The sequence below is a fragment of the Emys orbicularis genome, chromosome 2 (genome assembly GCF_028017835.1).
Source record: "Emys orbicularis isolate rEmyOrb1 chromosome 2, rEmyOrb1.hap1, whole genome shotgun sequence".
NCBI classification, from domain to species: Eukaryota; Metazoa; Chordata; order Testudines; family Emydidae; genus Emys; species Emys orbicularis.
Window position 1 is genome coordinate 230,606,289 of NC_088684.1, and position 22,774 is coordinate 230,629,062.

A 22,774-nucleotide genomic window follows, 5' to 3' on the forward strand; every position below is an offset into this window, starting at 1 on the left:
GGCAAAAAAAAACTCTTAGCATGTATTCATTTTTTCTGTTACGTTTCCATCAAATTAGAAGTGTATTTACTACTTTAGGACAATGCTCTTGTTGATTTCAAAAGGCACACTGCATAAACATCAACATTCCTACATTTGGACCAAGGACAGTTTATGGTCCTTAATATTTTCTTCAACAACTTTAAAATCTATTTTTGGTGGTGTTTTGTATGCAAAATATAGTTTGATTCATTATCAGTAAAAAATATTGTTGTGTGATAAATAACTGTGCAGCAATTACGATAGTTTGTAAAGGGCACTGTGTGCTTGAAAATAATTTAATTTGCAATCAATGTTGCATTAATTTAATAGGAATTTGGAGTGCCTAAACCTTCTGCTCAACACTGGTGCAGACTTCAACAAAAAGGACAAATTTGGGAGGTAGGACACAACATTCTAAGTTTGTGGATTTTAGAACTTTATTAAAACATGCACATAAGTAGCACAATGATTCTGTGTGAAGGAGCCCATATTCCTTCACAATACATTCCTTTTGGAGTGATTGTATTCATAATAAATTGTTGGAACCCCATCCAAGTACTACAACCAATTTAGTCTAAGCATCTTATTGAAAGTTTATAATTATAGAAAAGTCACAAGATTTGATTTGTTACATTCTGTTACATAGTTGTTTTGTGTATTTTTTTTTCTTTCAAATTGTCCAATTGATCTCATATGTTACTGTAACTTTAATAAAGATGTTTTTGGTGGAAGGTGCATCCTGATGGGTTTAAATGGCTCTCAACCTGTAGATTTACTGGTATCTCCTCATTAGCCCACCTGTCAAGGCTATAAATGCTCTTCATCAACCTGTTCGCGTTGCCATTTCTGAACATTTTGCAATCTTCTGTATTTTTTAAAGCCAAATCTAAATTCTTTTAATAAAATAACTTTCCTTTTTACCTCCATCCATCCCTTCTTCATATAGCTTTCTCTCGCTTTTGCTCTCACTCATGCTTTTACTTTCTTCAAATAACTATTGCTAGCGCCAGATTGTTATTTAAGTGCAGACAGTGTGGTTAGTGCTTATGCAAGATACTAATTAAAGACAGCCAAAGAGATTACAGTCAGAAAGACTGACAACTAAGAAGAGATGCTCTGGAAGAACCAGAGGCAAGAATTTATCATAATTTAAAAATATTGTTCGTAGCATCAGTGGTTTAGTGGAAATGGTCCCTCAGTCCTTGGTTGAGTGACAGGAGTAGGACTCCAGCAGAAGTATCTGACTATGAATCGTGTCTCCTTTTGAAGTCCTACTTGCACCCTTGGCTGAGGATAGAAGGGTTAATTGTAGTAGTTTTCCCTGTGGAAGCTGCACTTAAATTTTTGTTGGGCTGCTGATTATATTTGGACCAGGAATGAGATTATTTGACGTTCTTATTTATCGTGGAGAGATGAAGAAAAGATCTGTGAGGAAAGAGATTTAAAAAAAAAAGAGGTATGATAGGTAGGGAGGAGATAAAGGGGATCAGAGTAGTGTAGTAACTTTAAAAAAACAAGATGTAGGGCAAAATTTTCAAAGCACCTAAGTCCCTTGTCAACAGTGACTTAGGGCTGGTCTACATTGTGGGGGTGGGGTTGGGGGGGTGTCTGACGTAAGATACGCAACTTCAGCTACACTATTAGCGTAGCTGAAGTCGACGTATCTTATTTCGACTTACCTTGGGTCCTCGCGGCGCGGGATCAATGGCCGCGGCTCCCCCGTCGGCGGGTAGTCTGGACGTACCCTTAGGCTACTAAGTCACTTTTGAAAATGGAACTGAGGGCATGTCTACACTAAAAAGTAGTGGTGTGCACTGATACTGAAAGTGCCGCTTTGTAACTCTCCCATGTGGATGCTGCAGACATGAACTTAAAGATCCAAAGTTCACACTCTTTGAAGAAGTCTGTTAGTGCAAAGTTGGAACCTTTGAATTCGTGTCCACATGGGGAACTGTGGTGCACACTGCTATTCACAATCCCTCTGTCCAAATTGCGGGGCAGTGTAAACATGCCCTTAGACCCCTCAGTCACTTGGGGTAAAATTTTCAAAAGCACCTAAGTCATTGACTTCTGAAAATTGTTTATATACTATATTATGTTTGGTAAGGGTTTTTCCCCCTAGACTGAGTAATTCATCAATACTATATTTTCAAATGAAATTCAAATTTCAAGTTTCTTTAAAATCAAATGCATATTTTAAAAAAATCATTATTTGTTTTATTTTCTAAACAAGCATATATTTTTGGTACATTAAGACAGGATAAAACAAATAGACACTCTGTAGGACTCCACATTAGACCTCAGTTCTGTCCTCAAAACCCTACTGAGGACTCCACACAAAACTACTTTAGATGTTCTGCAGGAAGGGTTAAATTTCACCCTAAATAAACAGTTGAATTTTGTTCTGGTCTTTCTTGGTGGTTTTGCACTATGGATGATCAGATTTGCTCATGTTTTGTCAGTGAATGGCCTAAAATTAAGTTGTTTGAACAAACAGATGTTTCAATAATTCTTTCTTTCATTTTCCTGTGCATGTATGTATACCTCTCAACACACACAAGCTGTCCATGTATTGGCTGACAAATATGTACCCTGGACTGCTATTACACTTTTTAAAATGATTTTTACTGAACCGTGTAATATTTACATATATTAGAACTGAATTATTTAATTTAAAATTTTATTTTATTTTGCATTTTTGTCATTAATCTGTTGCATGTCTTTCTCTTGTATTTGAATGTATACTAAAGAACTCCACTTCATTATGCTGCTGCCAATTGTAATTACCAGTGCCTGTTTGCCCTTGTGGGATCTGGAGCTAGTGTGAATGACCTTGATGAGAGGGGTTGTACACCATTGCACTATGCAGCTGCATCAGACACAGATGGCAAGTAAGTGTCATGTCTTATACAAAATGGTGAATATTTAAAGACTTCAGAGCTGTGTATTTTGTTTGCTTACTTTCTGTAATCATATATGCCAAATGTAATATTTCTATTTCTTTGAAGATGGCTAAATGGTATGATTATTGGGCTGTTAATAATATAAGAAATACTTTGGTTTAAACATGTGTTTTCCCCCCTCCTCCCATTACAGCAAGGTGTATTGTAATCTTTTGGATTTTAATGTTGAAGTCTTAATGGGCTGTGGATTAAATTCCTGCTCTGCACAAAATAAATGTGATTTGGGTCTTGGCGGCTTGAGACTTCCTGATAACTATACTAGAGGAGGCGTTTTTTCTAAAAATTCTAATATTTAAGCTCTAGAGGACTGGAGGCAATATGTTTTAAGTGATAGGTCCTTGACTCTGCCATTTGTTTCCCTTGCTGGATCACCAGACTTAATATTGTAAGACCAGTCTGAGTTATCCTTGTCCTGAGGTGGGCTGAATGTAAAATATTTATTTAAATACATAAACATTTTAACATGTAGCAGTAACAAACAAAAAGAGAGAGGGTGTGATGGTAACAGTGAGAGGAACATGTGATACAGAATAGCTGTGCATAACTTGTTAGGCTTTTTTGAAGTGTTAATAAAGAGTAGATGATACCAGTAATCGCTACTGGCCATTTGAGTAGCCATTAAAGTATATGTACCCCTTCCATGTAAAGTCTAGGTTTTTTTATTGTTTACCTGCTACTTCTCTGTTAGTTATGTAATCCCACTTCCTGCTGGCAGTTGTTGAAGGGTATTTACTTTAATTATCACTTGGAATCTTGGAGCTTGGAATGATTTCACAGTTGCTCTCAAAGGGCTTGTCTACATTACCCGCTGGATCGACGGGCAGCAATCAATCCAGTGGAGGTCGATTTATCGTGTGTAGTGTAGACGCGATAAATCAACTGCCGACCGCTCTCCCATCGACTCTGGTACTCCACCAGGGCGAGAGGCGCAGGCGGAGTCGACGGGAAAGCATCAGCCATCGACTTGCCGCAGTGAAGAAACCGCCCTAAGTAGATCTAAGAACGTCGACTTCAGCTACATTATTCACGTAGCTGAAGTTGCGTAACTTAGATCGATCCCCACTCCTCCCCCCCCGCAGTGTAGACCAGGCCAAGGACATCAATGCCTCAGTACCAGAGTGAGTCTTCAGGTTACATTATTTTGCCAGCTGTCTTGCAGAGGCTAGAGGATGAATTATGATAGTAATATTTCAGTGCCTTTGGGAAATAACACAAAGAATGATCTCCAAAAATCCCTGAAATATTATTGTTCTGATGAACAGTTGGCTCTTTTGAAGACAGACTGCCAAGTAGTATAACCTGAGAAGCAGCTTTTTGAGTGGATGCAGCAGCATGCTTAAGATCAGTTGGGAAACAAGTTCTGTCCGGCTCACATTCAAACAGAGATTAATAATAATAATAGTAATAATAAAAACAAATAAAACTAGAAATTAATATTGGGCTGGAATATAAGTGCTGGAGACAATGTCAGGTAAGTGATCTATATAGAATCTCTGGAACATTTGTGTGGTTTTTCATAAAGTTTGTGCAGATGTTTCCAGAGATGACTTTCTGGAACAATGGCATTCTTCCTAAAAGACCTTCTCCCCATTTATAAAAGGAATTTTGATCACAGGATGACCGTGAGCTGCCATGAAAATGCCATGTGATGCAGCCGTGAAAAAGGCTAGGATGCATCAGGCAAGGTATTTCCACTAGAGACAGGGAAGTGTTAGTATCATTTTACAAGGCACTGGTGAGACCTCATCTGGAATACTATGTGCAATTCTGGTCTCCCATGTTTAAGAAAGATGAATTCAAACTGGAACCAGGAGCAGAAAAGAGTTTCTAGGATGATCTGAGGAATGGAAAACATACTTATGAGAGGAGATTCAAAGAGCTTGGCTTGTTTAGCCTAATTGAAAGAGGGCTGAGGGGAAATATGATTGCTCTCTATACATACATAAGAGGAATAAATACCAAGGAGAGAGAGGAGTTATTTAAGTTAAATGCCAATGTTGACACAAGAACAGATGGATATAAACTGGCCATCAACATGTTCAGGCTTGAAATTATACAAAGGTTTCTAACCATCAGAGGAGTGAAGTTCTGGAACAGCTTTCCAAGGGAAGCAGTGGGGGCAAAAAAAATCTAACTGGCTTCAAGACTGAGTTTGATAAATTTATGGAGGAGATGGTATGATGATGTTGCCTACAATGGCAAGTAGCTGATCTGCAACTGCTAGCAGCAAATATCTCCAACGGCTGGTGATGGGTCACTAGATGGGGAGGGCTCTGAGTTACTACAGAGAATTCTTTTCCAGGTTTCTGGCTGGTGGGTCTTGCCCACATGCTCGGTGTAACTGATCACCATATTTGGGGTTGGGAAGGAATTTTCTCCTGGGTCAGATTGGCAGAGACCCTACGGGTTTTTTTGCTTTCCTCTGTACCGTGGGGTACGGGTCACTTGCAGGCTTAAACGATTATAAATGGTGGATTCTCTAACATAACTTTAGTCTTCAGTAACTCATCCATAGGTTAGGAGTCTATTACAGGAGTCTGTGGGTGAGGTTCTGTGGCCTCAATGTGCAAGCGGTCAGATTAGATGATTATGATGGTCCCTTCTGACCTTAAAGTCTGAGTCTATGACCTTGTCTACACTAGAACTTACTTTGGTATAATTTATGTCGCTAAGCGGTGTGAATAATCCACACCGCTGAGTGACGTAAGTTATACCAGCCAAAGTGCCAGTGTAGACAGTGCTATGTCAGTGGGAGAGGTTCTCCTGCCAATTACTGCCTCTTGTGGGAAGTGGAATATTTAAGTGACGGGAGAGTTCTCTCCCATCAGCTTAGAGCACAAGCGCTATAGCAGCACAGCTGCATCAGTGTAGCTGCACTGCTGTAAGTGCTGTCGTGTTAAATGTAGTCTATCTCCGGAGTATGTTTAACAAATACTTGTATTCCTGGGACTCAAACTAGCAAGCCTTAGGTCTGTATCAGATAAATTAGTTGAAAAAAATGACAGTTATAAAACAATAGGGATAAGCTTTTGTAAAGGAAAGTCCTGCTTCTCCAGCTTTTTTAGAGATATTTGACAGTCATCAAGCTAGCAAATAAATGAGAGAGGTAGACATAATTTAATATGGACTTAGTGTTGTGGATGAGGTATACCACATGTTGTGATAGGCATGTGTAGGATCCAGGGATCTTGAAAGGTGTGTTAGTTGTTGTTGGAGCATTTAGTGCACTATGTGGGTAAACCAGACAATCACTATGCTTTCAAATAAACTCACACAGGAAAATGATAACAGACAAAAACACCCCATCACCTCTCGGTGAACACTTTTCACAATGCAGTCACTCTATATCTGACCTATCAGTCCTCATCCTCAAAGGAAACCTGCACAACACTTTCAAAAGACAACCCTGGGAGCTTAAATTCATTACTTTGCTAGACACTAAAAAAGTCACGGACTGAACAGAGACCTTGGATTTATGGCTTAATACATGATCTGTAACCCACTAACCTCCTCTTTTTCATCTTATGACTGCTGAGGTATTAACAGATCACTCTACCTTGAATGGTCCCTTACAATCCATGCAAACTACGGTATTTATGCTAAATGATCTGCTGCACCTTGCATTTTGCTGTGACGTACCATTCCCAGACCTGAACAAGAAATTTTACTTGGGATATATCAACCTTCATGCAACAAGGCATAAGCCAGCCGTTGGCTGTCTGGGGTTAGGAAGACATTGTCTCCCTAGCTATATATATATATATATATATAAAAAAATATATATAATTTCTGTTATGATGGTCTTGCATCCTCCTCTACATCTTCTGGTACTGCTCTCTGTCCTTCTGAATACTAGGATACATGGATCACTGTTTGATGTAGTAAGGCATGGCAATTTGATGCTCCTATTTGTTGCATATAATAAAATTGAACTTTTTTGTATTTTCAAGGCAAGTACTAGTTTACCAATTAGTGAAAAGCTGAATTTTAATATTATTAATATGGTTGTCATTTGTCACTTCACACAGGTGCCTGGAATACTTACTAAGAAATGATGCAAATCCAGGGATCCGAGACAAACAAGGATATAATGCAGTTCATTATTCTGCTGCTTATGGTCATCGCTTGTGTCTTGAACTGGTAAAAAAACAAACCAAAAAAACCCAACTTACTATGAAATAGTTACTGTCTACTTGTAGAGTTTTTCTAAGTTAGGTTGCTGGCCTGGAATTTAAGACCCAGGTTTAATTCCCTACTCCTGTAACCTTCCACACATGTTGCACAAGTCACTGAGTGTCTCTCTGTCTGTTCCCCAATTGTGAAGTGGGGATAACAGTACTACTTTACCTCACCGGAGTGTTGTGAGGATAAAAACATTAAAGATTATGACGCACTTGCATACTGTGGTAATGGGGGCCATGTAAATAACTTAGAGACAGAATCAAATGGTTGAAAGGATTATTGTTCTAGATCGGGGTGGGCAAACTGTTTGGCATGAGAGCAACATTGGGGTTGCAAAACTGTATGGAGGGCTGGGTAGGAAGGCTGTGCCTCCCCAAACAGCCTGGCCCCCACCCCCTATCTGCCCCCTCCCACTTCCCATCCCATGACTACCCCCCTCAGAACCCCTGACCCATCCAACCCCACCCTGCTCCTTGTCCCCTGACTGCCCCCTTCAAACCCCCCACCCCATCAACCCCCCCTGCTCCCTGTCCCCTGATTGCCCCGACCCCTATCCACATCCCTGCCCCTTGACAGGCCCCCCTGGACTCCCACTCTTATCCAACCCCCCCATTTCCCCCCCCCCGAACCTCCGCCCCACCCAACCGCTCCCTGTCCCCTGACTGCCCCCCCGGGACCCCCGGCCCCTTATTCAACCCCCCAGCCCCGACCCCCTTACCATGCCACTCAGAGCAGCATGTCTGGCAGCCGTGCCGCCCGGCCGGAGCTAGACACACTGCTGCTCTGCTTGGGGAGCTCAAGGGCTGGGCAGGACGGTCCCGCAGGCTGTATTTTGCCCACCTCTGTTCTAGATAGTGGGATAACACCGAATATTTTTTGTTTAAAAAACTATCATTTTTCTTCTGTTAGCTAATGTATTAAAACCACTGAGATGTGTTAACTGATTTAATATGAGCTTGTGTGGATTAAAAACTAGCATAATACATTTTAGCTGAGAGAGATTTACATATTTGAAAGTGAAGGACCTAATTTTGAAATATTTTGATCATAATATTGCAGTGACTAATGGCTACATAATAAATTTAAATAACAGCTTCACAGTAGATTTTGATCAGCACTTGGCACAAAAGTGTACGATTTGACATTTGTTTTATATCTTCCATGTTTAGAGTTAGTACTTATATGAAAATTACACTTGTATTTTCAATTTTTTCAAGACTGTTGAACTAAAAATTTTTTTTTTAAATTTCAGATTGCAAGTGAAACTCCCCTAGATGTTGTAAGTGTGTACACTTTATCATCATTCAAGTATTGTATAGCACAATGGAGCATTCTGTCTCAGAATGCTATTGCTTATCCTGGTGTGTCCAACTGTGTGCTTTCCAGTGAACAGACATGCATTTTATTATACTACTACTACTACTACTTATTATTACTTATTGTATTACTATAGCACCTATGAGCCTTAGTCATGGACCAAGAACCTGTTGTGCTAGGTGCTGTACAAACAGGACAAAAGACAGTCCCTCCCCCCAAGAGGCTTACAATCTCAGTACTTGCAATTCAGAAAATATTATATTTGTATTTAAAAATTGCCTAAATACAATTACTTTTCAAGTACAGTGGAATTTCAGTGGCTGGAACCATTCTTTCTAACAAACTGATAAATCCCTGTCTGTTAATTCAGTTATCCAGATGTATTGAATGGTTTCCAAGCATTTTGAATAGTTGGGATTCTGCTGTATTTATAGAATCCTAGAACTGGAAGGGACCTCGAGAGGTCATCTAGTCCAGTCACCTGCACTCAAGGCAGGATTATGTATTATCTAGACCATCCCTGACAGGTGTTTGTCCAACCTGCTCTTAAAAATCCCCAATGATGGAGATTCCACAGCCTCCCTAGGTAATTTATTCCAGTGCTTAACCACTCTGACAATTAAGAAGTTTTTCCTAATGTCTAACCTAAACCTCCCTTGCTGCAATTTAAGCCCATTGCTTCTTGTCCTATCCTCAGAGGTTAAGAACAGTTTTTCTCCCTCCTCCTTGTAACAACCTTTTATGTACTTGAAAACTGTTGTCCCCTCTCGGTCTTCTCTTCTCCAGACTGAACAAACCCAGTTTTTCCAATCTTTCCTCATAGATCATGTTTTCTAGACCTTCAATCATTTTTGTTGCTCTTCTCTGGACTTTCTCCAATTTGTCCACATCTTTCCTGAAATGTCGCACCCAGAACTGGATACAATACTTTAGTTGAGGCCTAATCAGTGTAGCGTAGAGTAGAGCGGAAGAATTACTTCTCGTGTCTTGCTTACAACACTCCTGCTAATATATCCCAGAATGATGTTTGCTTTTTTTGCAACAGCGTTACACTGTTGACTCATTTAGCTTGTGATCCACTATGACCCCCAGATCCCTTTCCGCAGTACTCCTTCCTAGGCAGTCATTTCCCATTTTGTATTAACTGCAGTCCTGAAAAAGAATCTGCATTAATACACCAAGCAAATTTTGAATGGGCCACCACAGGAGAAAACACAGGGATTTTTTTAACTCATTTTATAATACTATATGTGCCTTGATTCACCTCTTCCTTTTCATGTAAATTTGTGGTTTTCCTCTCCTTCCCCTTGCTGCTGAGGATTACTTCCATCAGGCTTTCCGTGTCTATTTTCTTCGTTGCTTTTCCTTCTCCTTCCTTACCATATGTTCCCCACCTATCCAGTGTTCCTTACTGATAAGCTGTTTGTTTGCTTTTATTTAAAAAAGAAAATACCTTATTTGGGAAGAATTTCTTATTTGAATAGTTCAATCTGAAGCCAAATGAAACACCTGCTAGTTGGGCTGGGGAGATGCAGGAAGAGTGTTGCCTTTACAGCCCAAAGCCTTTAAAAGATTGAAATAGTCATTTATACAATACTTGGGGGGCGGAGGGAATACCATGTCTGTGGAATTTTGTGTATTTTAATCTGTAAGTGGTGAGGGATAGCAATTCCCATACTGCTGTTGGAGAGTGTTTTAAAACAGTTTTGTTGCATTTAATCTAAATGTATATTTCTTCTAGCTAATGGAAACATCAGGTACTGACCTGCTGAATGATTCCGACAACAGAGCACCAATTAGTCCATTGCACTTAGCTGTAAGTATTTTGTTCGCTATTGATTGTTGGGCTACTGAATCATATAGATCTGTGCACAACAATTTTTTGACTGATACAAGATAGTTTTGATTCATGCGATAGGTTTATTTGCAGGCAATAACAATAGTTTACAATTCTTAATATACACGCTCTCTTACGTGAGTTGCATAAGATTTTGTGTATCAATTGTAAATGTGCTCTTAAAGAAACAGTCAGCATCAAATCTGTTCAGTATTAAAAAAAAGAAAAAGTTAAAACTGGTTTCAAGTACTGTAACTGCTGCTGAGTCCCCCTACCATTTTTTTTATTATTTAGAGCCACCTTTTCCTATTTTAAAAAATGTTTTTCTCTCCCCTGTTGTTCATGAAAGACATTCACAAATTATCAGGGAACTGACTACACAGGGAAAACGGTGAAACTGGTCATATAAAAGTGCAGTGAAATGCCAAGTAAGCAAGCTTGAATAAAATATTTTTTCTCTAATCATAGGTTAAAATAATCAAAAAGTGCCCCCTTTTAAATAAGTGTAAAACAAATGTTAAAAATTGATGGTGCACAGGTATGACACAACACGTGTTTTTGATACACAGGACCAAAAGAAATGATGGGACATCAGTAAGGTGACTTCTAAAATTAGCAATAGAAAAAAAAGGGGGGACTAGGCCTGAAATTACATGAGGACACTGGCTTGTGACAGAGTGCTGAAACCTGACAGGTGAGTCCGCACTCAGCTCTCTTAGCCTCAATTAGTTTCCCCAGTGATGGCTAATTGAACAATTAGCTAATCAGAAGGATTGGCTAGGGATGTCAGAAACTAATTAGCCCTCAGCTAGCTATAAAAGCTGATGAAGGCCGAGAAGGAAGTGTTACAAAGGGGATGAGGACAGGGCTAGCTGAGTGTAGAAGGAAAGCGCTTCCAAGAGGGAGATCTCTTTTCCTCCTAGGGCCCTAGAAAAGAAGGGCTGAAAGATGTAGAGGCTTAAAACTGTGGTGTTACACTGTACTGGTGTGGGTGGAAGGCTTAGAATAAAATACAGCTTGAACACTAAAAGAAAACAGGTCTGAGCAGTTTCTGGAATACTGAGAATGGGGACAGTGTGTTGCCCCCTTATAGGTTAAACACCCAAGGAGGTATGAAGGACCCCTGACAACTCAAATAAACACAGTTGATTTTTATTTTTATTTTTTTTGTAATAGCTTGGACCAGCACTTGAAGTTGTTCATTGTTCTCACAGCTGTACCATGGCATTTGACACATTATCATGACAGGTCTACACGGTAGATTTCCCACAGTTATCAATTCTAGTCTTATTGCATCACTTTCCAAATCTTCTCCATTCTGCCAACAACCACCACCTGGTCTGTCTTTATTTATTTATTTTTTCTTACAGGGAATTTCCTGTAGCTGTGTTGGTCTCAGGATATCAGAGACAGGAAGTGGGTGGGGTAATATTTTTTATTGGACCAACTTCTGTTGGTGAGAGAAACAAGCTTTGGAGCCACACACAGCTCTTCTTCAGATCTGGAAAAGGTACTCTGAGCATCACAGCTAAATGCAAGGTGTGGAACAGATTGTTTAGCATAAGCAGTTAGCACATAATATAAGGGACCATTCAAGGTAGAGTGGTCCATTAACACCTCTGCAGGTGGCTAGTAGGTGTTAGTGGGCCACACTACCCTTGCATTTAGCTGTGAGGCTGGGAGTACCTTTCCCAGACCTGAAGGAGATTTCTATGGGGCTCAAAAGCTTGTCTCTTCAACAGAAGTTGGTCCAATAAAATAGGAGTTCCAAAAAGAGATACACGAGACATCTCTGGGAGACTTGCGGGAGAAATTGTATAATAGTTTATTTATTATTTTATTTATTGCATTCTCATAATAGGCTATTCAGATGAAGCTTTGAAACTGAGAATTTGTTATAAAATACAGTAATTAACTTACTTCAAGATGTACCGGTGAGAACACAGATGTTGACATAGAGAGCCCACACCTCCAACCACTGTACAGTGCGGGTTGAGTTGCTCAGCATCTGTCCAATTTGACTGAGCTCAGAACTTAATCAGGGTTTTTTTTTGGTTGTATATGTCGCACTATAACTATATCTGTACGTAACAGTGAAATATGGGTAGATGGCTAAAGAAAGGTAGTATTAAGAAGAACACACACAGTGTCAATGATGAGAAGGGTAGTGTTCATGGGCAGCTGGTAGATCTGAAAGGAGATACACAAATAAGAAAAGTTTGGGAACCTCTGCAATAAGTTATTACCTCACCCACTTTGTCTCAGGGAATTTCCTGTCATTCCAGTTTTAGCATGTTCTTTTGAAGGGGAAAAAAAGTATTACATAAATATAAAATATAAAATCTACAAAAAATTTTTAAAATAAAAAGTTGATTCTATATTACAATAAACTAACTTTTTTTGTCTTTATGTAATCACTTAGACCCTGATCTTGCCAGGAGCTCCCCATGGGTGCAGGAGTTCATCCACTCAGAGCTTCTTGTAGAATTGGGTCCTTATTCTGTCATGTGAAAATGTTCTGTGTTTTGTATAAAAGACTAAATGCAGTGGTTATGTATTAATCATCCTTTAATTTTTACACAAGATGATTTACAGGGCTGTGGTATATAAAGTCTTGAAAAGATAAAATCTGAAAAAAACATAATATAGGATAAAGAATTGATCTGTGTATCTATTGACCTCATTCCATTTAATACACTGCACTTGAAATGCTTTAACTTCTGTTTTTACTGCTCTACCATATTATTTGTAAACATTTTGCCCTATTAAAGGGCCACTGCCAATGACAATTTTAAAAAGAGCAGTTTTTGATACATCACTTCGTTTGTCCTGCCTTTAAAAAAAAAAAAATAAATAAATAAAATAGAAAATCATTTTTTTAAATGAGTTTTTCCTATATGCCTTCTACCTTTAAGATCCTATGGGCATCCTGAGCGCAACAACACTGAACATAGTTGTGGCCCACCTGTTTTCCCACTTCTTTTTAAGTATATGAGCACATCTGCCTCTTCAGTTTCAGCTTTGCTGCTGCTGTTACAAATAAATGCCCTCTGCAGAGGGTAATGAAGAGTCTGCATGTGAGCCCCCAACTGGAGCAATGCATAAGAGTCATGCCCCTGATCGTAAAGCAGTGAAGTTCACTGCACCTAAAGAGTTATCAAATATACAAAGTAAACAAACTGGAAAAATGACACACTTTTTTTCTAATTTCTTCCAATTACTGATTAAAAATAAATAAATTAAATACAAATAGGTACAGATTGTTCAGTTGAAAGTATGTTTTTAACATTGGTTACAAAACGACTGATTTTTACTTAAAACAGCAGATATTCTTCTAAATGCTTTTGTTACACACTATTTTAATAATGTCTTTTTCTGATGTAAATGAAACACTACTGCACTGTGTTAATATTCCCTTAGGCCTATCATGGTCACCATCAAGCTCTGGAAGTACTGGTGCAGTCTTTGTTGGACCTTGATGTGAGGAACAATAATGGAAGGACACCATTGGATCTTGCAGCTTTTAAGGGACATGTGGAGTGTGTGGATGTACTTATTAATCAGGGAGCATCAATCTTAGTGAAAGACTATGTTGTAAAGAGAACTCCAATACATGCTGCAGGTATGTTGTGCTGAACACAAATGCATGGGTTTGGGGTTTATATTATTTTGTTCATGTAATAATGCACAGCAGTCTGTTATTTCTGTGGCATTATCAGAGTAGATTACGTCTTAAATTATGTTCTGCACTTTGGAGGATGAGGAAGAGCATGAGGTAGTGGGAGTGCCTTAGCTTAGTGAGAGAGAGAGAGAAAATGCCTTAGTTAGATGTCTTCCTTGGGCTCTGGAGGAGTTTAGTACCTCTGCCATCCATTAAATCAGGGGTGGGCAAACTATGGCCTGTGGGCCGGATCCAACCCGCCAGCCATTTTAATCCGGCGCTCCAGCCTGGGAACAGGGTCAGGGGCCTCTCCACGCGGCTCCTGGAAGCAGCAGCATGTCCTCCCTCCGGCTCCTATGCGTAGGGGCAGCCTGGGGGCTCTGCGAAGGAGCCGGAGAAGGGACATGCCACTGCTTCCGGGAGCCGCTTGAGGTAAGTGCCCCCCAGAGCCTGCACCCCAGCTGGAGCCCTCACCTCCCTTTCTCCCCCTCCTCCCCCCCCGTGCCCCAACCCCCTGCCCCAGCCCTGATCCCCCTCCCGCCCTCCAAACCCTTCGGTCCCAGCCCGGAGCACCCTCCTGCACCCCAAACCCCTCATCGCCAGTCCCACCCCAGAGCCCGCAGCCAGAGCTGCACCCCTTCCCACCCCAACCCCCCACCCCAGCCTGGAACCCCCTCCCACACCCTGAACTCCTCATTTCTGGCCCCACCCTGGAGCCCACACCCCCCCAACCAGAGCCCTCACCCCTTCCCGCACCTCAACCCCAATTTTGTGAGCATTCATGGCCCGCCATACAATTTCTATTCCCAGATGTGGCCCTTGGGCCAAAAAGTTTGCCTATCCCTGCATTAAATGGATGCAGTGTGCATTTCCCTCCATGCCAAACAGCTGTGCTGTGTAGGATGTTTGTGGGTGAATGACATGGTCATGGCCCTGCCATTTGTAGGACATTGTAGTGTTGAGATATGTTGTGTAACTTACCTCTCATAATTTGTGGATGGCATCAAACAGTGCTCTGCTTTTAATCTGTATCTTGGAGAGCTCTGGCAGTTTTGTGAGAAGAGAAGTTTCATGGTTTTTACTCAGTGCTTTAAGGATTAAGTGACTGAACTCTTACTGAGTTTTTGAAAAAATTAATGTTGATGATTTTTAATCCTTTCTCTCCCTCTCTCACTTCTCCCTGTGGTTTCCCCCCCCCCCCCAAGATGTCGTTTAAGGGATACTTAGTTATTCATTCCTTTCTTGTCTTTTTGCAAGTGAACTTTACTTTTTTTTTTTTTTTTTTTTTAAGTTGCCAATGGCATAGTAGTAAATGTCATTTAAAACGTCTTGGTAAAAAGAGCAGTCCATAAACAATATTAGATCGCCATAAGAGAGAGACACTTTTTTTTTTCTCCTTGAACACTAGTTTTATTCTTCTGTTTGTTTTCTCCCTCCTTTCAGCTTCCATTAGCACCATTCTCAGATTTGCCGGACAGGTCGTTGCTGAGCAACCTGAGGTGTATCCTACTTCCAGAGGCTCAGTGCAGTAGCCCAGGAAGCAAACTTTATCTCTCAAGAACTCCTTTTAAATACAGTTTCCCTAACTTTCCTCTTCTTGGCTTATCCCTCCTACTAATTGTGTAACTGTTCTCCCGCCCCTCTCTTCAGTGTGATCTCTCTTCCCATCCCTTACAAATACACACACAATATATTAGCATTAAAATCTATGTGTGGTAGGTTAGACAAGGACTCACTTGCTTTAAATAAATAATTGTGTTAATGAGTATGTATAAAGAATGAAAGTGAAGCATTATTTCTTGTTAAACTAACATAGGCATGAACTGTTCCTATAGTTATGGTTAATATTCTCATCCTTATTTACATACAAAAGAAGATAGTCATTAACAATGGCACATATCTTGAAACCATCACATTCTGTTCAGTTGTAATATAGTTCTATGGATTTTGAATATTTAATTATGTTAAAAACATGTTTGAGTATTGGATATAAGGTCAAAGATTTCCTGTTTTCAAATTAAGTTATAAATGCTGACCCCATTATGGCCAATGAGTGCTTGTATTAATGGTTCTAGTAGAAGCTGATATCTTCATTTTGTTAATACTATTTATTACAAAATACATCTTCATTTTGTTAATACTCATACCCAAGGATGATAAACATGATATGCTGATTGTTTTTGTAACATTTTACAGCTACAAATGGTCATTCAGAATGCTTGCGATTGTTGATAGGCAATGCAGAACCACAGAATGCAGTGGACATTCAAGATGGAAGTGGACAGTAAGTTTAAGAAGTCCATATTCTGATTTTTCACAAGATGTTGCATCCTTAATTTACATTATAGTTTCTGGCCCCCATAGCGCAAAAAAAAAGTCATCATTTTCCATTGGTGATTTTTTGTTTGTTTTTTTAAATGGAGGGACAATATCCTAACTAGGATTAATGTAGTTTGTGTCTCTGAGTACCACAGATGTAAATTTCACAGAATTTTGATCCTCATTCCACAGGGAACAAAGTAATCTTAATTTGTTCACTAAACACTGAGAAAATAGGCTCTAGTGATGTAATTAGCTTTTTTATGTTACACTCTTGGAAATAGGTTTACCTTCTTATGTCTAAACAAAATGTAAACTAATCACAAAAGCAGTACTGATAAAGTGCTGTTCGCTAATGGATCAGTTGTTGAAGAGCTTTCTCTAGGAGAACAAAAGTTGTTTCTGGAGTTTTAAGTATGTTAGCTGACCACTAGACTATTAAAGTGTAACCTGCATGGAAACTTTTTCTTACTCTTTTGTCTCACTGTTCAGGACTCCTCTGATGCTGTCTGTTCTCAATGGGCACACAGACTGCGTTTATTCATTGCTTAACAAAGGAGCAAACGTAGATGCCAAAGATAAATGGGGAAGAACTGCATTACATAGAGGGGTAAGAAAATATTTCCCTTTTGCCATTTCCAAAAAAGTGTGCATCGATTTTAAATACAAATTGAGAATGTCTGCAGTTTGCATCATTGCTGAATTTGATTCTTTTTTTTTTTTTTTTTAATTCCACTAACATTAGTGTTCTACTGTGCTTGGTTGGTCTTCTCTTTTATTGCATTTGAGTGGTTAGATTTTTGCCCTTTTGCACTTTACCTTCAGTGTTCTTTGTACCTTCTGATTCACTTCAACTTGCAGAAGCACATTAGCTAGAACATTCCAAGGTATCATTTTTGTTGGGGGTGAGGGAGAGTATTGGAGAGAGGAAGAAAATAACTCCTTTTTTTGTGTTTTCTATGTACAAGATGCCAAATGTTTCTTTAAAGTCCATGCCAGATACTACAATTAAGGAGGCCCTGGGGATTAGCATATCACTTTAGGCCATCGCAAAAGAAAAACGTACCCTATCACTAAGCTAATAATTATTGAATTTTTCTTTGCAATGCCCACTTACTTAAGTAAAAATGACTGGGCTTATTTTGTAGTAGCCTGCTCACAATATTGTATGTTAAGGCAATAACAGATTTTTTTTCTTCGGGGGTGGGGGGTGTGCGTGCGTGTGTGTGTGCGCGCACATGCATATTGTATCTTTCTTTTCCAGGCAGTTACTGGGCATGAGGAGTGTGTGGAAGCATTGCTTCAACATGGTGCTAAGTCCTTGCTACGAGACTGCCGAGGGCGAACACCTATACACTTATCAGCTGCATGTGGACATACTGGTGTTCTAGGAGCTCTCTTGCAGTCAGCAACATCTGTGGATGCGGTACCGGCCATAGCAGACAATCATGGATATACATCACTGCACTGGGCCTGTTATAATGGTAAGTACAATGGTAAAGTGGTCTTAAATACAAAGCCTTCGGGGCAGGAATCTGTATGTAGGTGTAGATCCTAGCTCAGTGGAACCCCAATATTGATAAGAGCATCTAAGCAATACCATAATATAAATATTAATAATAAAAATGTGAGACAGATGGAGCACTATTCATAAAGCAAACTAAAGACACTGGAGTCTTTTATTGTTGTTAATTCTAAAAAGTGAATAAGCTTTCTGGGCAGATTTGTTGCATTTATTTTTCCATTCATTCCAAAGCAGTGTACTTAGCACTTTCTTGCAAGAGAGATGGACTTTATCTCTCTAGTGCTCCAAACATTCTCTGTCTTGCAATCTTAAGCATAATCAGAAGTAAGAAGGCAGAACTCTTACAAAGCTAGCAGATATAAGGTAACTGAGGAGCAAACAGATCAAGGGGGAAAGTTCAGAAACAAAATAGTGAACTAATCCACTTTGACATTTCAATATATTTTGCAACACCAGACTTCAGGAGTCCTTTTATTAGTGACCACAACTTTCTGTTTAAAACTCATTAGCTGCTATTTATTTATTATAGAGGCACTGGTCACAACTCTATATTTAAGGTTGAGTTCCATTTTGTACTTAAAGTAGGGATTTGTATTATTATAGTGCCTCCTAGAGTCCTCAGTCAGTATTGGGCCCCAGTGAGGGAGGCATTATACAATCATACAGAATCACAGAACCTGCACCAAAGAGGTCACAATCTAATTAAGATAAGACAAGACACAAGTAGATGCAACAAACAAGCAGAAGGAACAGAGAAAAGGAGGATGAAGGAAATTTATACCAACTTGTGTGTGCATTTGCCATGTACCTATGTACCTATTCCTGCTGCAAGTGAAATAGATGGTGGCTTCTGTTGTTATTTTTTAGTAGAGGACTTGTCTAAACAAAGACTTAATTTGCGGCAAGCTGGAGTGTAAATTTACCCTGCACTAGACTGCTGCACACTCAGTACCCATGTGGACACTGCTTCCATGCACTAAAAGTTCCTTAGTGTGCTTTAAATCACCCCTCTTTGAACCAGGAGTGTATTAAAATGCACTAGGGAATTTATAATGTGCGGCGGCAGGGCAGTGCAGGATAGATTCACACCCTAACTTTCTGCGAACTAAATATTCATATAGACAAGCCCAGAGAAGCAGAATTCGCATGATTCAGTATTTTCAGAACTCCTATCTTTGAATTGTACTCCTAGATAAGTAGATTCCGCCTTTCTTTTTCTTTGCCCATCATTTCCTGTTGTTATTGTACCCTGCCAGGTGAAGATTCTGAATGATCAGTTAGCTCATCCTGGGGTATGGTTTTGTAATAGTTGCTACATTTTTCATTTTTTGTATGACTCAATATATTACTTATCTGAGTGTTTATTAAACAGTTTAGTACTCAACCATGTATGCAAACATTTGTGTAGCTGTATATCTTCCTACTTGATACTCTGATTTTAAAAGTGCAAGAAACAGGACAGAAAAACAAGTAAGAAAAAGAAAAAAACTACCTTGCTGAAGATCCCTGTCACTTCTCCCCTTCCCAGACCCACACTGAGTTTTGAGTTTGTTTTGGAAGTAATATGTAAAACTGTTAGTGATTAGACATTTAAAAAACACTTTTGTGGGTGTGGTGTGTTTGTTGTTTGTATATACGTGTTATATGGGGGGGGGAAATTAAATTAGAACCAATTTACAAGCTAGGCTTTATAAGGTTTAGACTCTTTCTAGCTGTTAAGCAGATACAGGGCATGTTTAATCATACAGTAACCTGTTCTTTTATTCAGATTATCTTGTGGGGGAAAGGTATCTATCATCCACAAAAACACAAATCATTACATATCCAGTTTTCAGATATGCAAAATAGGTAACTCTGGACACAAACACATGATTTGTATGTATATCAAAAAAAAATTGACCTAAGTATATCTCTTAATATTTACATCACTCCTATCCATCTGTCCATCCATCCATCCACAGTAGAACCTCAGAGTAACGAACGCCTCAGGTATGGAGGTTATTTATAACTCTGAACAAAACATTTTGGTTGTTCTTTACAAAGTTTACAACTAAACATTGACTTAATACAGCTTTAAAATTTTACTATGCAGAAGAAAATGCTGCTTTTAACCGTCTTAATTTAAATGAAACAAGCACAGAAACAATTTCCTTACCTTGTCAAATTTTTTTTTTAAACTTTCCCTGTATATTAGTATCAGAGGGGTAGCCGTGTTAGTCTGAATCTGTAAAAAGCAACAGAGGGTCCTGTGGCACCTTTAAGACTAACATTCTGTTAATCTTAAAGGTGCCACAGGACCCTCTGTTGCTTTTGTATATTAGTAGTTTACGTTTAACACAGTACTGTACTGTATTTGCTTTTTTTTTATTTTTATTTTTTTGTCTCTGCTGCTGCCTGTTTGCAAACTTCTGGTTCCAAAGGAGGTGTGTGGTTGACTGGTCAGTTCGTAACTCTGGTGTTTGTAACTCTGAGGGTACTACTGTACTAACTGTGACAAATCTTCATTATAGGAAAGGCTCTCAACTCTTGTGAATCACTGAATATATACCATTCTGTTGACATATATTTGAGTCTTTGGCCTGATCTACACTGCGGGGGGTGGAGGGGATCGATCTAAGTTACACAACTTCAGCTACGTACTTAGATCTTCACTGTGGTGAGTCGACTGCTGCCGCTCCCCCGTCGACTCTGCCTGTGCCTCTCGCGGTGGTGGAATACAGGAGTCAATAGGAGAGCGCTCGGGGGTCGATTATCGCGTTTAGACTAGACGCGTTAAATCGACCCCCGCTGGATCGATCGCTGCCCACCAATCCGGCAGGTAGTGTAGCCATACCCTTAGTTTCTAAATATTATGAAACAGAACCCTTCAGGCAACATTTAATGGGAGCAGGTTCAAGCCAATAATTGAATAATTTTTAAATAAGTTGAATTTATTTGTATAGTAACTCCAATATCTAATATGATATACTGTCTTTCTGTGCTTATTTCTGTGTTTTAATATGTACTTTTTAAAAAGTAGTAAAAATGTTGAAAAATAAAAGAGAAAATTTGGATAGGATAGCACTGTTGAAGCAGAAATGGTGCCACTTATCCCAAGAAATTATTTTAATTAGGAAGTAGTTTAATCAGAATAAAATAATTCCACATTAACTCATCTTGAAGTATTTCACTGATATCATAAGATCCTTCTGCCTCAGATCAAACCACATGTACAAGTACAGTATTTGAAGAACAAAAGCCATCAGGAAGGGTCATAGCATTTCCCCTTCCTTTTGCTTGCTGCCTCAGTACATTCTGGAGGGTGAGAGGTTCACTCAGAGCTTTTGCTTAATGACACAGCCACAACCTAATCTTCACAGGTAATTAAGGTTCTCATTTACTTCATTTTCTGCCTTGCTGCAAAATGTTAATCAGAGAAGTAAGAGCTTAAAGCTCATTTTCCTAATTAGTGCTAAGGGAATAGCAATACAGTCTATACTTATAGGCAAAGCTACAGACTATATCTCTAAGACTAATTTTATTGAATAGAATAAGAATAAACTAAAATTACCAGATGTGCAAAACTAAATTTGTGAATGCTTGATGAGTAAGGCTGTTTTAGTTGTGGGTATTTTTAGTAAAAGTCACAGGCAGTAAACAAAAATTCACGGCCCGTGACCTGTCCATGACTTTTACTATATATCCCTCACCGAAACTTGGGGGAGGGAGGGCTGCCTGGGGGTGCTGTGGATGCTGGGCGGGCGGCCCAGGACCCCCACTAGTGCTGGTGGGGCATGTGGCCCAGGAACCCCACTGGTGCTGGGGAGGGGGAGGCGCGGCCCGGGACCCCCGTTGGTGCTTGGGGGGGGGGGAGGTACCTGTCTCCGCCCATCCACCCCCGCAACAGCAGAAGAGTTTGGGTGTGGGAGGGGGCAGGGAGTTGGGGCACAGGACAGGGTGAGGCAGGCTCTGGGAGGTGCTGTGGCGCTCCCCGGAAGTGGCGACATCCCCCTCGCTCAGCTCCTAGGCGAAGGTGTGTCCAGGCCTCGGGCCAGGCACACCAGCAGGCTGCAGAAGTCATGGAGGTCACAGAATCCGTGACCTCCGTGATAAACTCGCAGCCTTATTGATGAGTGATCCACTGTGAATTTGACCACAGTGTCTCAGTGCAACAGAAAAATTGGATGTTTTCATTCCATAACTATCTAGCCTTTAGTTTCATGTCAAACTACTGTGAGATGAGATGAGAACATGCAATCGCTAGTCTAGCTAGAACTACTTCCTGCAAAAAATAAAATTAAAGTAATATGTATTGTTTATGTTTGTCTAATTTAAATAAAATCAATTAGTCAACACTTAAGTTTTAGAGAGAAGGAAGTCTACCTTCCATTTCTGCATACTCTCAGTTTTACATCTGTTCATGACGTATGCAGTCTCGTTATCTGTATCTTGAAAAATAAAAAAATGTACTTACTTTCTAAACTGCAGTTTCTTTAAAGTTGTCAAAATTGCAGAGATGGCTGTAGACAAAAAAATTCTAAGAAATTTAGTTAAAATCGGTCTTACTACGCAAATCTTTTACTACAAATATTAAAAATAAAAATAAAAATCCAAGGAGTTTTATGTGGAGGAGGAAAAGTTTAGGTAGGATTACTAACTCTGAGACTGTTTTTGTCAAGCTGTTGAAGCAAGAAGTAATAAATACATTTTCCTTGGTGTATTTTGCAAAGGGTGCATTGGAGTTGAATTTTGACTGACTACTATGTACCCATGCTCTTACTTCTGTGGGAGTTTAGTCGCTAAAAAAGAGAGGTGACAACAGCAATGGAAACAAATGAAATGGGTTGAGTTAAACCTGCTTCTCCAGGGTGGGCATTTGTGTTAGAATGTGAGCTTTGATCTTGTAGTGAACTCTGCAGTCTATTTGAACAACAGCTTTCTTAGTATATACAGCCTGCTATGTACTAATA

General features: G+C 39.6%; 1 protein-coding gene across 2 annotated transcripts in view; it reads left to right on the plus strand.

Moving 5' to 3' along the window:
* Positions 1-22,774, plus strand: part of ANKRD28 (ankyrin repeat domain 28) — a 124,947-nt gene that overhangs the window by 82,222 nt on the left and 19,951 nt on the right. For both annotated transcript variants that reach the window (XM_065397814.1, XM_065397815.1), the window contains exons 13-21: positions 352-420; positions 2,772-2,912; positions 7,013-7,124; positions 8,419-8,445; positions 10,225-10,299; positions 13,741-13,942; positions 16,178-16,265; positions 16,793-16,910; positions 17,565-17,784. In XM_065397814.1, coding sequence (XP_065253886.1) covers positions 352-420; positions 2,772-2,912; positions 7,013-7,124; positions 8,419-8,445; positions 10,225-10,299; positions 13,741-13,942; positions 16,178-16,265; positions 16,793-16,910; positions 17,565-17,784 — 1,052 coding nt within the window. The remainder of the gene's footprint in view (positions 1-351; positions 421-2,771; positions 2,913-7,012; positions 7,125-8,418; positions 8,446-10,224; positions 10,300-13,740; positions 13,943-16,177; positions 16,266-16,792; positions 16,911-17,564; positions 17,785-22,774) is intronic.